This window comes from Electrona antarctica (genome assembly GCF_951216825.1).
Source record: "Electrona antarctica genome assembly, chromosome: 19".
Lineage (NCBI taxonomy): Eukaryota > Metazoa > Chordata > Actinopteri > Myctophiformes > Myctophidae > Electrona > Electrona antarctica.
Window position 1 is genome coordinate 8,214,814 of NC_136800.1, and position 14,165 is coordinate 8,228,978.

Sequence of the window (14,165 nt, forward strand, 5' to 3'; positions counted from 1 at the left end):
TAAAAAGTACCAAAAGTAGAAAGTACTCATTATGCAGATTGTCCCATTTCACAAGTTCAAAATGTAAATTTAAAACATATTTAGAAAATAGCCAATCTACAAACTCACAAGATGTCGCACCGCGACATCTTGCGAGCTTGAACATCTGCTATTTTATTGGACAAATGATATACAATAATTCTTGATCTGCCCACCACCACGGAGGTTGTGGGTTCAAATTCACATTGCTGCGTCCAACTTTTGTCGGGCGTCAATACAAACACAATTAGCCTGTGTTAGGGGGAGTGTTGGGTGGGAGGAGAACGAAGATAGAAATTGGAGATGGATTACCTTCTCTTTCATATCCTTCTTCCCTATTTTATTGATATTTAACTTAAACCATGCACCAAATAGTATGCAGTATCTGTTGTTACATTTGCTGATATACCACGGCATGCATCGTATGTATTATATATTTCACTCTGCCCATATTGATATCTGGTATTGCATACCACATCTTCTAGTGGCATGCTAATATGCAGTAATATGTTTGGATTAAGTTAAAGCCATGTCACCGGCAGGCAGCCAGCCAAATTATTTTAGCATCCGTCATTATCCCATGAGACCAAGGAATGACTAACGTACATGTCACTATCTATATGCAATAGCAATAGGGCTCAGCAATTAACCGAAGGTTTATCCAAACCGATATTTGGATGTAGGCTGATTGATTAATCGAGAAGCAGGATGTATTTTTTTTATACTTTGACCAGACAGTGGCCTTGTGGTTAGAGTGTCCGCCCTGAAACTGGGAGGTCGGGGTTCGATCCCCGGCCGGGTCATACCAAAGACCAAAGAAATGGGACCCAATGCCTCCCTGCTTGGCAAATCAACTAATGATTCCAGAGCACGGCGCACGCTGCGGCTCACCTGATTCTTTGCATAGAATCAGGGAAGCGGGGTTCAGTCGTTTCCAGACTTGCAGATCGGTCTAGCACTCCTCCATTTGAATTACATGATTCCACTCACCCCAGAGTTGTGGGTGACCAATCAGAGCCCACTATTCAAAGTGAGACTTTTTTGCTGTGACGTTGGAATCCGTTTGTAACCGCCAGAAATAAATCTTCCACGCAGAAGTTCCAGACAAATATCTACGAAGAAATACTAGTCTGATGTTCCAGACAGATATCTCCAATGGTTCATTCATTCATACATTGGGTAGCAGCGAACAGTCAACGCCAGCCACTTCCCATATTCACACACCAATGGTGGCGAGCTCACACCATAGAGTATAAAGAAGGATAGAGACCGAACTGGAGCGTCAATAAATTCCTTGCAGATGATTTTTTTCTAAGTGCTGGAGTTTGGAAGTGCTCGTTGACTATCACTCAACAGCCCATGTGCACCACCTGTTTAGAATTTGCACATAATGCAGGAGGCAGCAGGAGGTTGCTTTACTGATAACGAGTGCTTCCAAACTCACACAAAAATAATCATCTGCAAGGAATTTCTTGACAGGAAGTAGCTCACAACATGTCTACAGTGGATTTTTATCAAACAAACACTTTGCAGATAGTAAGACGATAATTCAAGCTTTTCGTACAGCTGCAATGTTGGTGAGTTTGACGTTACTTAATACAATTAAATATGACTTTTCTGTTTGGATGAATGGGCTGTCTATGGGAAGTCGCCCCGCTCCCCTCCGCCCAACCCCAACCTGGTGCTGCTGCCATTTTGGTGGACTAAAAACAATGTAAACAATGGGAGCGGGCCCTTATTGGTCACCGCAATGCATAACCGGCATGCATTCCAACTTGCAAATACGCAACTACACTTTAGAAACACCCAAAAAACTACAGTATAGCAATATTTAGCAACGTGACAGAAGAACACAGCCTAAAAGTCGCTTACGATAAGCAGACCTGGCAACGCTGGCCAGAAGGTCTAGTCTCTGGCATAAAGTGGCGGACGGAGCATTTCGTCCCTCCCCTCACCGTTTGTGCACTGCATGTCCAAGTTGGAGCTCCCGCAGCAGCCCCAGTCGCGGGCGCTCCCACACTGGCCATCGAGGCCCGATCCTGGGCAGCAGTCCAGACAGCAGTCCTCCAGCTTCCCCCGGCTCTGGATCTCCACTCCCACCAGCCTGCCCGCGATGATGGCCTCGAAGCCCACCACCACCTCCTTCTCACCCAGAGGGTACACAAACACACCTGCAAAACACATATGATACAGTACACATTTGTCTGTGTCCACATAAACAGAAGTACAGGAATGCCTTGCACAAAGGACATAAACACTGCCGGTGCAGTCAGACAATAGGAAAACAGCCAGTTACAGTTAAGTGCATATAAGGCAGAACATTGTTACATACAATAATGTTGGCATACTTGTCAAACAAAGCAGACAACAACCATGGGTGAAGGAAACAACGCCTCCTCCAAATTGAGCAGCTTCCTATCACACATGGTTGCACAAATGCAATGGTGGACAAAGTCTTAGTGGTGTTTTGTTATTCGAGTCGACTCAAACTTCCCACTAAAGTCAACAAAAAACACTGATGAGTCTTTGTCGTATGCAGGAAAATAATGCACTGTCCATTACTAGTTTGCAGATTGACTGATCCAAAAACGTGAACAGAGACAGCTCATGCTCTGACTCTTGTGAAAACAAAGATCCACCCAGGTGCATACACTTCCCCAATCACCTGTCCCAGATACACCCTGGAGCGGTGTTCCCCTGAGTGACCACAAATATTAAACCAATAAACCAATGAGCACTAAAACTATACTAATAATAAAGAATCAATCAAACAAAACAAACAAACAGTGAAACGGCTTCTACAAAGTGTTTGAGTCAAAGTATAGATATCCCTGACGATTCACGAACTAGCACATCTTTCAACATGGAAACAATAACGATTATTGAAAAAATAATTGCGGTTATCTCAAATAATTGCCATTAGACGATTATGTCATAATTGTGACAGGCGTACCTTCCACAGACTCGGTGTCGGCGTTGGCGTAGGTCAGGTGTGCGGTGATGCCCAGCGAGCAGCCGTTGGCACAGGACTTGATGCAGGAGGCCTTGAGGAGCAGCGGGGCCCACGTGGAGCGGTTCCTCAGGCCCACCATCTTCTCCTGGAGGTCCAAGACAGACACCAACCATGTTATTATCATATCGTCGCTGTCGAGCAGTAACCCAAAAAAAAAAAATACATTGCATGGATGCACCTGGGACGTATCCTCAGTGATGTATCCCAAGGTCATCGGGGTTTCGGGTCTCCCAACATCATACCCCTCACTCAGGTGACCCAGCCGGGGTGATCAAGTCCCGACTTACGTCCCAGTAGCTACCCTCGATCAGTGCCATTAGGGAAAACCAGGGCCACACAATCCATTCCTCCTGAACTACTCTGCCGGGACTGGGAGGTACCATTCTGGCGCGTGGAAGGACTAGACTCTGTGGGTTGACTCCTGTCTGGGCCCCTCACCCTGTCCACTCCTGCTCTCACCAGGTCCAGCCGCTGTGCGTTGCACCAGACTCCCAGCACCAGGCACTTTATTCAGGAATGGTGGATTCTCGAGCCGCAATGGTTCTGCAGGCTCCACCTTGCCCTTGGTGGTGCCGCAGGCTCCGCTTGAGGCTTGAATGGCTCTCTTAAAGGCCTCACCGTGGGTTTGTTGGGCTTCTTCCTCACGGAAGACACAGGCTGGGGCGCCAACCCATACTGCTCCCGGGTGCCATCTACATTCCGGCTGCCACCCGTCTCTCCGGTGGTCACCAGACTATTCCTGGTTGTCACGTAATTCTTATCTCCATATTTGTAACTTATCTTAGGTTTGTATGGAGAGTTCCTTCTGAACCATTCCTGAAGGTTGCAGCCTTCAGGAAGGAGATATGGTGTTCGTGTTCCAGCATGTACAATACGACCCTTTGTCCATCAGTCGACTTTGAGGCTTAATCAGGATTTTGGTCAGAACTAGAGTGAGCTGTGGATATTCCTCTTGCCTTCATGTTTTTATGTATGTCATTTTATTTTATTTTCTGTTCTCTGCGTTATGTCAATTGTGTTTTGTGTGTTGCATACAAGGCCGATGGGTTGCAAGACAATTTCTGACAAAGTACTATATCATCTACAGTATCATATATTGTTCATCAATAACTCCCCTACTTGATCATGCTACAGTGCCACACAAAAGCATCAAAAGTAGCAGATCTGAGGGCCATGCAGTGATCCTGGTCTTTAAACTACCTCCCCCCTGCCTGATAGAGGGGAAAGGAACTGGTCGGAATAACGTGTTCCTTCCACTCGCTACGTCCAGCCGGGGAAACTCCCCCGTCAGGTGAAAAGAAGCAGCTTGGACTCCTCATGCATAGAAAGAAGCATGAGGTCAGTCCGCTGAACTCCCCAGGTTGGCAGAGGAAGTGTAACGCCCAGGATTACATTAGATAATTGACACAAATTACAAAAATGAGTTGCAAAAATTGTGGGATAAAAATGTAAAAGTAGCAGATCTACAAGACACACCGGTATGAGGTTTCCACCCACAGCTACAGAGACTGATGAGAAACACGACACAGCATTAGCCTCTGTCAGGTGTGTACACCTAATATGTACAAAACGAAAACAGCAAAAGTAACAGATCTACAAGCTGAAAATGTCTCGACTACTTTGGTGCTTTTGTGTGACGCTGTGTATGTATGATCATTCAAGCAGGGGAGTTAATTTACGGGGGGGAAAAAGTTAGAATATATGAAGATAAGGGTTTTCTGCCCAATTGCCCCATTAACGATATGTGACCATGCATTTCAATGACATCGTTTTTCCATTTGCTGGTTTATCACGATGATCTCTGGGACAGGGGCAGCGTTTTACCACAGCAAACACCACGGATTTCCCTTCGTCTAAAGCAGTGGTTCCCAAAGTTTTTCATGTCAAGGACCCCCAAAATGACACTCATTAGCCCGCGGACCCCCCATTTGGAAGTATATGCCAGGGACCCCCATGAGAGAACCCTCAGTGTCATATGCAATAGGCTACTGACCCCCATTTAATGGCATTTCTATCTCTGAGACACCAATTTGTATTGTAAAATCGATGTTAATTTAACTCTGAGAGTGTACAAATGTACACACTCAGAGTTACAAACCCATAAGGGCCCACTTGGTTCCAAACTATCATTTAGCTGGGGACCCCCTGGAACTGCCTCAAGGACCCCTGGGGGTCCCCAGACCCCACTTTGAGAACCACTGGTCTAAAGTACTTCATTATGCAGAAGCTATCATTTCACACGTTTTCAAATGTTTCAAATGTATACAAATCTTAGCAGCAAAATAGGAGATCTACAAGCTCACAATGACGAATTGTGAGCTTGTAGATCGGCTATTTTCAAAAGGCCGAAATGTACATAGGGCTGAAGTTGTTAATGTATGTTTTGTAATAGTAATCAAAACCTACATTAAGTAACTAGTACCTAAAGTTTTCAAATAATTGTACAATAAAAAAATTAAAGTACAATATTGGCCTCTGAGGTGTAGTGGAGCAGAAAAAGTACTAAAAAGTAGGTACTTAGTTACTGTAGTGTACACTACTGATTAATTTCATTAGCTGCAGCTGTGTCACTTACTATAAGGTCAGGCTGGCCAGCATGTCATTATGGGTGTTATATTACACCTGCATTTCTTCTTAACCTGTACAGGAAAACAACATTGTGCACATCCATTATAAGTCTCCATTCCTACCTGTATTATCTGTCGGACGGTAGGGTCTCTGCAAAGCCGATAATCCCGGTGGAGCTGCGGTTACCAGGCTATTCCATCTGCAGCTGCATAGCAACCCTGCTGGGAGTGTTGTAGCGTGAAGAGAGAGGACATGGTCAATCATTAAACAGTGGCTGCTGCTCAGCACCGCCTTATTTCTCTATGGAAAGCAGAGTCCACGTCACCGCCTACTACAGCCCTGTACTATCACCTAACTCAGTGGTTCTCAACCTGTGGGTATGGACCCCCACATGCTTTTTTGTTTTGGGTGGGTGGGCGGATGACGTCCACATCGCACTTTTATTCTACCTATGAGGGTGGGTTCTAACAATGCTTTTCAATGGGCATGGAGCGGATTGCTTCCATTGTGGATTTATGCAAATGAGAAAAAGAAGGAAAAAAAGCTCCATTCCCATTGAAATGCACTGACAGGGACCGGACGGTTGTCTCGGGTTCGACTCCCGATCCTGACGACTTTTGCTGCGTGTCACTCCCATCTCTCTCCCCATTTCCTGTCAGTCAATAAAGGTGCCCCAAAATAGATATATAAAAAAAATATATATATATATATATATAAACCTGTATATCCGCACTCATAGGTAGAATGAAAGTGCGGTGTGACCGTGCCCTAAGACCTTTTTAATTCCTCAACAAAAAGAAAAGAAAAGAAAAGAAGGTAGCACTTTACATTAAGGTCATTGTAATTAACATTAATTAAGCGTTAATAAGACACTTATTAACAGTCTTATTAACACTTAATAAACACTTATTAGCAACTTATTATTTGTTAATAAGTGTTTATAAGCAACCTTAACAAACCGTTAATAAGAACCTTATAAATACTCTTTAACTGTTAATTAGACAGTTATTACAATTAGTATACATTAATTAACCGTTAACAAGAAACTTCTCATGAATTAATATATGTTTATAACACATTTAAGTGTTAACAAGAAATGTATATGTTTATAACACATTTAATAAAGCGTTAGCAAGAAACATATACATACTTTTAATTAATTGTTAATAAGACACTTGTTAGAAGTTGTTATACATTAATGAACTATTAATAAGAAACTTGTTATCCATTAATATATTTAAAAACTAAGGCTGTCAAAGTTAACGCGTTAATCGTGCGTTAACTCAAAGTCCTTTTAACGGCGTTAATTTAATTAACGCGCGATTAACACACGGTGAAGTTTGACAGAACGGTTGAGAGACGCATACATGCAGGCAGCTAGATTCCAATAGCCCCGCCTCTTTCTCATTCCCCCCCCACTCTCTCTCTAGTCTCTACCATTCCCACTCAGTCCGGACTCAGTCCGTCAGTACTAGGGCACTGGGCAGTTGTCAGTTGAGCTGAATGCCTCCGTTGGGCTCGTTATTAATTAATTTGCTTCACAATGTGTTAGATCAGAAGCTCTTTGAAGTGGGCATTGGGCAAAAGCAAAACTCTGGCAGTTTTGGTTGACAAACATAGTTAGTTAGTTGTGAAAGCTTGATGCTAATCATGCTACACAGACCATGCTAATGAGTGCTAAAGCTAATGTTGACTTGCAGGAGAGAGAGAGGGGCAGGGGCTCTCTCGTGTGGTGTGTGTGTGTGTGTGTGTGTGTGTGTGTGTGTGTGTGTGTGTGTGTGTGTGTGTGTGTGTGTGTGTGTGTGTGTGTGTGTGTGTGTGTGTGTGAGTGAGTGAGTGAGTGGTTGAGTTTATGATTTTGTTTCCCTCTTCCATGGCATTTGCAATAAAGCAAGCATTCTCCCATGTTGAGTATTTAAAACTTGAAAAGCAGTGGTTCTGAACCAGTGGTCCGGGGATCACCAGTGGTCCCTGAGGGGATTCCAGGTGGCCCACAGCTAAATGATGGAGGGTTGGTAACCAAATGAACCCAAGTTATATATCTTTAACTTTTGAGAGTGTAAAATTAAACCAAGTGGGTCCATTTGGTTACATTTTACACTCAAGAGTTGAATAATTGTTAAACAAATGCATTACTTAAAGTTAATTTACAAGAAGTCTACACAATTAGAGAACTTAGAAAACATATTATTTTGATCAACATTGGCCTGTTATCTCTCCTAATGGTACCAACATCAATACAGTTCTTTAGTTTGGGCCTGGAAGGCTAAATGTCATCAAATGGTGGTCCGTGGCTCAAATGCTATGTTAATTAATGTCATAATAAGTGCATAGCAAACACTTTGTTAATAGTAATGAGACAGTGTTTCATGCTTAATAAATGTGTAATTAAGCATTTGTTAATGTCTATAAGCACTGTTCCCACTTTACATCAGGTAGATGCGAAAGGGTTAATTAATGTCATAATAAGTGCATAGTAAACAATCTGTTAATAGTAATGATGCTCTGTTTCATGCTTAATACATATGTAATTAACCATTTGTTAATGTCTATAGCACTGTTCCCACTTTACATCAGGTAGATGCGAAAGTGTTAATTAATGTCATAATAAGTGCATAGTAAACGCTTAATAAATGCATAAGTTAAATTTGAATGTTAATAAAGACTTATAAGTATCAACTTAACGGGTAATTACATTTGTTACAAGCGTTTACAAACATATATTAATGTTTAACAAGTGTTATAAATAGTTTATTGATTGTTAACACGGCCTTATTAACAGATAATGCCCCAAGTAGGCCTACCCTTCCTAACAGTATGTACCTTATAAAAAGGTTACTAATTGTTAATTAGTATTTTCACAATGTTTATTAATTGTTAACAAGTGTCTTATTAACAGTTAATATGTATACTTTTTTGTTAACACTTTATTAAATGTGTTTTTAAATATATTAATCGATAACAAGTTTCTTATTAACAGTTAATTAATGTATAACAACTTCTAACAAGTGTCTTATTAACAATTAATAAGTATGTATATGTTTCTTGCTAACGCTTTATTAAATGTGTTATAAACATATACATTTCTTGTTAACACTTTATTAAATGTGTTATAAACATATATTAATTCATAAGAAGTGTCTTGTTAACGGTTAATTAATGTATACTAATTGTAATAACTGTCTAATTAACAGTTAAAGAGTATTTATAAGGTTCTTATTAACGGTTTATTAAGGTTGCTTATAAACATGTATTAACAAATGATAAGTTGCTAATAAGTGTTTATTAAGTGTTAAGACTGTTAATTAATGTATACTAATTGTAATAACTGTCTAATTAACAGTTAAAGAGTATTTATAAGGTTCTTAACGGTTTATTAAGGTTGCTTATAAACATGTATTAACAAATAATAAGTTGCTAATACGTGTTTATTAAGTGTCAATAAGACTGTCAATAAGTGTCTTATTAACGCTTAATTAATGTTAATTACAATGACCTTAATGTAAAGTGCTACCGAAAAGAAAAGAAAAGAAAAGAAAAGAAAAGAAAAGAAAAGAAAAGAAAAAAAATACCATTACGGCATCAAGTAAACAACCAACTATACTAGACAAAAACTGGTCAAACATTGGCCAAATCGCCAAATAAAAAGAAAGAGGCAACATTTTTTAAAGTGCGAGGCGTTGTGAGCTTGTAGAAATGCTATTATCACAATATTTGTCTGTGGAACGAATGTTAACTGCTCAATTCCTACAATTCCAACTGTCAGGGTGGGGCATTCTCCAGTTCAAATATAATTATTTGGGGAGGTCACAGGCCTGTAAAAGGTTGAGAACCACTGCCCTAACTGTATGGGTGTAGGTCAGGATGGACAGACAACCCCAGTAACTTGAGGGAAAGTATACATACTCCAGGTCAAATATTACTCAACTACAACCAGTAAGACACCCTGTGGGCGAGAAGCGACCTCACTCTATAGGGCAAGGTCGCGTGCACACATCCGCCTGGGTGACGGCAGACTGCTGGGCGAGCACTGGCGCTTTGGCATCGGGGGTCATATCAACATATGGAATGAATTATGTACTGACCATAGGGAGTGTCTTGATTGTACAGGGTTTGATGAGGTCAGATCAACACATGGAATGTCAGAACAGGTCAGCTCCATATATGGAGATCTGGAGAGCTCCATATACTGTATGAAGGGTGGCAGCGGGGGCAGTGTCTTGAGTGTACAGGGTTTGATGAGGCCCCAGGTAGGGCCGGGCCTTAATTTTCGGGCCTGTTGAGAACTCTAGTTTTCGCCGGCTGCCGGGCACGGCTGCACTAATAACTTTGGGGCGGGCCCGTCTAGAGTTTGAATGGACAGGTCAGGTATCAGTCAAAAGGGAGATATCGAAGAGGAAGGATGGATGGGGAAGGATCAACATATGGAATGTCAGAACAGGTCAGCTCAGCCTTTGCACCACTCAAAAAATAAATAGTAATACTCAACTCGGGGAAAGTACAGACAGTACTCAAGTTAATGTACTACTGTGTACTGTTAGTTACTGTTAGTTTTACTGTGTACTGTTAGTTACTGTTAGTTTGACTGTGTGTGTACTGTTAGTTACTGAGTTAATGTACTACTGTGTACTGTTAGTTACTGTCCACAACTGATGATGGGTCACTAAAGCAAAAGGGCACCATGCATGCAGGTGCACACAGCCAATCACAGCCCATGCAGCGAGCAGGAGATTCTGTGTGTCTGTGTGTGTGTGTGTGTGTGTGTGTGTGTGTGTGTGTGTGTGTGTGTGTGTGTGTGTGTGTGTGTGTGTGTGTGTGTGTGTGTGTGTGTGTGTGTGTGTGTGTGTGTGTGTGTGTGTGTGGTAATAGCCCTTTCGCAGGGACCTTTCTAAGTGGATCAACAGTCTCCATCTGTGCTGCTGTTGCCCTCAGCCCATGCCCACTCAGTTGAGGCCAGGGAAACCTAAACCTAAACCACCTGTGTATACCTGTGGTATACACAGGTGGTTATGATGATCGTGATGGATTTGACAATTATGTTAAGAATAAAAAGAGTTCGACAATTGTGAGAATTATGTCACACAATTATTGCATAATCGCCTATTTGAGAAAATAATCTCTTGGCTCAAGTCCGCTTCGGACGCCTCTGTCGTCGTAACTGTTTTTCTGCCTAACTTAAAGGGGAATTCCCCATTGGCCATTTTTTTTACTGAATTCTGATGATAATGTATGTACAAACCACTGTTAGTGGCGATTTATATATATACACGTATTATATATATATTCTCGTTTCGCTGAGAATAAGGTTAGTAATAGGTTAGGCATGGTTTTACTGAGGTTAAGGTTAGGGATAAGGTTAGGTTTAACTGTTTAGGCATAGTTTAATGAGGTCCTTAACATTGGGATTAACTGTTAAACCATAAGAGAGACTTCACCATTAGTTAAATGGTGAGGACCAGGGAGTAAACGATGATGAGTACATGATAAATTAAAGCAGTTTTCCATTAATTCAATTAAGCGTAAATTACGTGTATGAATTTGCCAGCCACCATAAAGTATAGTTAACACCATCATATTTGTCTTAGTGGTGATGATGTGGTATCTTCCGGGCAGCTAGTCCTGTCAATAGAACAGCTGACCGGCAGTGCAGCCCTCTTAGGCATCTTAATGCAACTGAGATAAAATGCTATAAATCAATACCATGAGCCACTTACTTCTCTTTCTGTGTGTGTGTGTCTCTCTCTGGAGCTGCTCTCTATGCAGTGTCTGACTGGTGCACCTTAAGACTCACTCTCTGCAGCACTCCTCCATCCCACGTCTTATCCAGGGTTCCCCAGTCAGTCAGAGGACTCCTTATCCAGGGTTCCCCAGTCAGTCAGTCAGTCAGTCAGTCAGACCAGTGAGGATGATAAGCCTCTATGGATGGAGTTAGGTCTCCTGTCCTGGAGCTGGAGGAGGGAGACTGCATGAGGACACAAACACTCACGCACGCACGCGCATCTGAGTCAGTCTGTTGGTCTGTCTCTAGTCCGATTCATACTCCATAGACGTGTTGTTGCTGCGAGCTTGTACTAGGTCTGCTATTTCCAACGTGCGACACCACCGTGCGATGGCACATAAATTACCCCCCTCCCCATCCCGTACCTTTCCTCCTCTCTCTCTCCCTGACTCTCACCCCCCCCCCCCCCCCCACCCTCTCTCCCTCTCTCTGCAGCTGCCTGAAGCAGTGCGACTGGAAAACAATCTTCTCTCCTGAAATGGAAATATTAGGCTAATGTCCTGATCAATCGTTTCTAAAGTGCAGTGCCTGTGTGTTTGCGTTTCCCTCTAGTCCAGATGCTAAGCCATCGCGGAGGGAGCTGATCAGAAGCGTTGCCGTTAGCCTGCTGTACGACGTGGCCTAATACTTGCTTCTGCTTCTACTGTAACAGCTGTTGTTGTTGCTGAGGCATAATGCAAAATCATAAGGGAGGCAGAGTCTGTTTTTTATCCGGACAATTGGCTGTGATGGTACTGGTAGCAGCAGCATAATTCAAGGCTAATGGCCGGTTTACCCCCCAAGAGGAGAGGGGGGCAGGGGGGTATCTACCACTACCGGTGGTGGTGGAAGAGTATTTACTGCAGTAAAAGTAGTTAAATATAAAACAAATACTCTGAGACTGTTATAAGTAAAAGGCCTGTGTTCAAAATGTGAATTGAGTAAAAGTATACAAAAGGTATTGGCAATGAAATAATACTTAAAGTACAGTACAGGCTACCAACTCAGATTTTTCTAAATTTGTCTGACTTTTTCAAAGAAATTGCAGATCTACAAGCTCACCCCATGCAGGCCACACGGCGTCGTGGCGCAGAGCCCCATCTGAACATATTCTGTGCCAGGGAAAAGTGGAGAGTGACAGGGTTCCCAAGGAGAAAACAAAATCCAACGCAAAGGAATAGTTTTAATGCCTTCAAACAGAGCCATGCTTATAACGTTTTGTTTATAGGTAAAACAAACAAACAAACAATTGACTTACAATCTTACAGCTACTCGTTTCAAGTATACTAATCTTGAATTCTTCCTCTGTGAAATAATCACCTGAATCCGGGTCTGTGATAAGAAGGCCTAAGATTGATTGATGTAAGATTGACGTACACTAGGGTTGATATACCCCCCCCCCCCCCCCTCCACACACACACACACACACACACACACACAGACAGACAGACAGACACACAGACACACACACACACACACACACACACACACACACACACACACACACACACACACACACATGTGCATCGCGGCGACCCTGCGCATCCGAAGGACCAAATATGGACATGCGCATTGCGCTGATGTCACAATCATACATTAATATAAAAGGGGCCAGTGGACCCTGCATGGAGGTAAGGTCTCCTGATTCTGCCGTTAGCAGACTGCTGTTCACCAGAATTGTCCATCAATAAGTCCATCTCTTTTCACGGGAGTGACAGACGGAAAAGGGAGAGAATAGAAGAATATGGCTGCGAGGTTACTGCTGCAAACAGCGTACCGGGCTGCCGCAACCACTACACGCCACCGGGCCGCCGCCGGGGTCCCCGGGGTGGTCCCCGCTCTGACCCGCAGCATGGCGGCCGGAGGGATTCCCACCAACGAGGAGCAAGCCACCGGCATGGAGAGGACCATCATGGAGGCCACGAGAGAGGGCAAGGATCCATACAACATGTCGAAGCCAAAGCAGTACGCCGGCAGCAGGGCAGACCCGCACCTCGTGCCCTCCGTCACGGACAGGAGGATCGTGGGATGCGTGTGCGAGGAGGAGAACACGGCCGTGGTGTGGTTCTGGCTCCACCGGGGCGACGCCCAGCGCTGCCCGTCATGTGGCGCCCACTACAAACTAGTGCCCCACGAACTGCCACATTAATTAAGTTAGTATTATAAACGTTGTCGCTTGTCGAGGGGAAACCTTGCATGTTCACAACTGTGACATGCATCTCAGTTGCTTTTAACCCACCAAGACCTGAATGGGGAAAATGAACCTCGGTTCCAATAGATCCAATCTTGATTGTTTATATTGTGTCTTTATAAGAGCCTGATCTAGTATGAGAGTGACAACACTAGCTAGCGTTGACTCCCATTGTAACAATGGAATGCGGAAGTGCTCATTCTATCTCAATGGGATAGTTCCAATGTTTGGAACTATAGCCCATAGCACACCGCTTTGCAGCAAGATCAAAGCGTGTCGCCACTCTCTTACTGGATTACTCTGCTTTATGAATAGAATGTAGTCACAAAGGATCCAACCATTCAATGTGGTCTATAAACTCTTTTAAATTATAAAAATTACACCTGTGTGAAGTGAGGGGTGCTCTTATCATCGTACATCATCGTGACGTAAATACTATGACGTAAAATTGTCCATTCATTGTCAATGGGAATTTAATGTTTGTAGGACACAGTTTGTGAACATACTGTACACTAAAAGCTGGATATAGGAGGATGAATCGATTAATCGTTAATATTGAATTATCATCTTTGTCCGATCAACTTCGCCAGGCATCAGCACACTCCCTCGTGCTTGAA

At 42.9% G+C, this 14,165-nt stretch overlaps 2 protein-coding genes across 4 annotated transcripts in view; one reads left to right on the forward strand and one right to left on the reverse strand.

Moving 5' to 3' along the window:
* The window catches only part of vwa5b2 (von Willebrand factor A domain containing 5B2), a 36,030-nt gene extending 30,242 nt beyond the window's left edge, over positions 1-5,788 (reverse strand). For 2 of the 3 annotated variants that reach the window (XM_079529856.1, XM_079529855.1), the window contains exons 1-3: positions 5,722-5,788; positions 2,972-3,116; positions 1,974-2,189 (exon numbers count right to left, since the gene is read on the reverse strand). In XM_079529856.1, coding sequence (XP_079385982.1) covers positions 1,974-2,189; positions 2,972-3,110 — 355 coding nt within the window. In that variant the 5' untranslated portion in view covers positions 3,111-3,116; positions 5,722-5,788. Of the gene's footprint in view, positions 1-1,973; positions 2,190-2,366; positions 2,616-2,971; positions 3,117-5,721 lie in introns of those variants that run through there. The other variant, XM_079529857.1, reaches the window with a different exon arrangement.
* Positions 5,789-13,101: 7,313 nt separating this feature from the next.
* LOC306943308 (cytochrome c oxidase subunit 5B, mitochondrial-like) lies at positions 13,102-13,506 on the forward strand (the record flags this gene model as incomplete). Its single annotated transcript, XM_079529549.1, has 1 exon — positions 13,102-13,506. One exon carries the CDS (start codon positions 13,102-13,104, stop codon positions 13,504-13,506), a length of 405 nt encoding a protein of 134 aa, XP_079385675.1.
* Between the last annotated feature and the right edge of the window lie 659 nt (positions 13,507-14,165).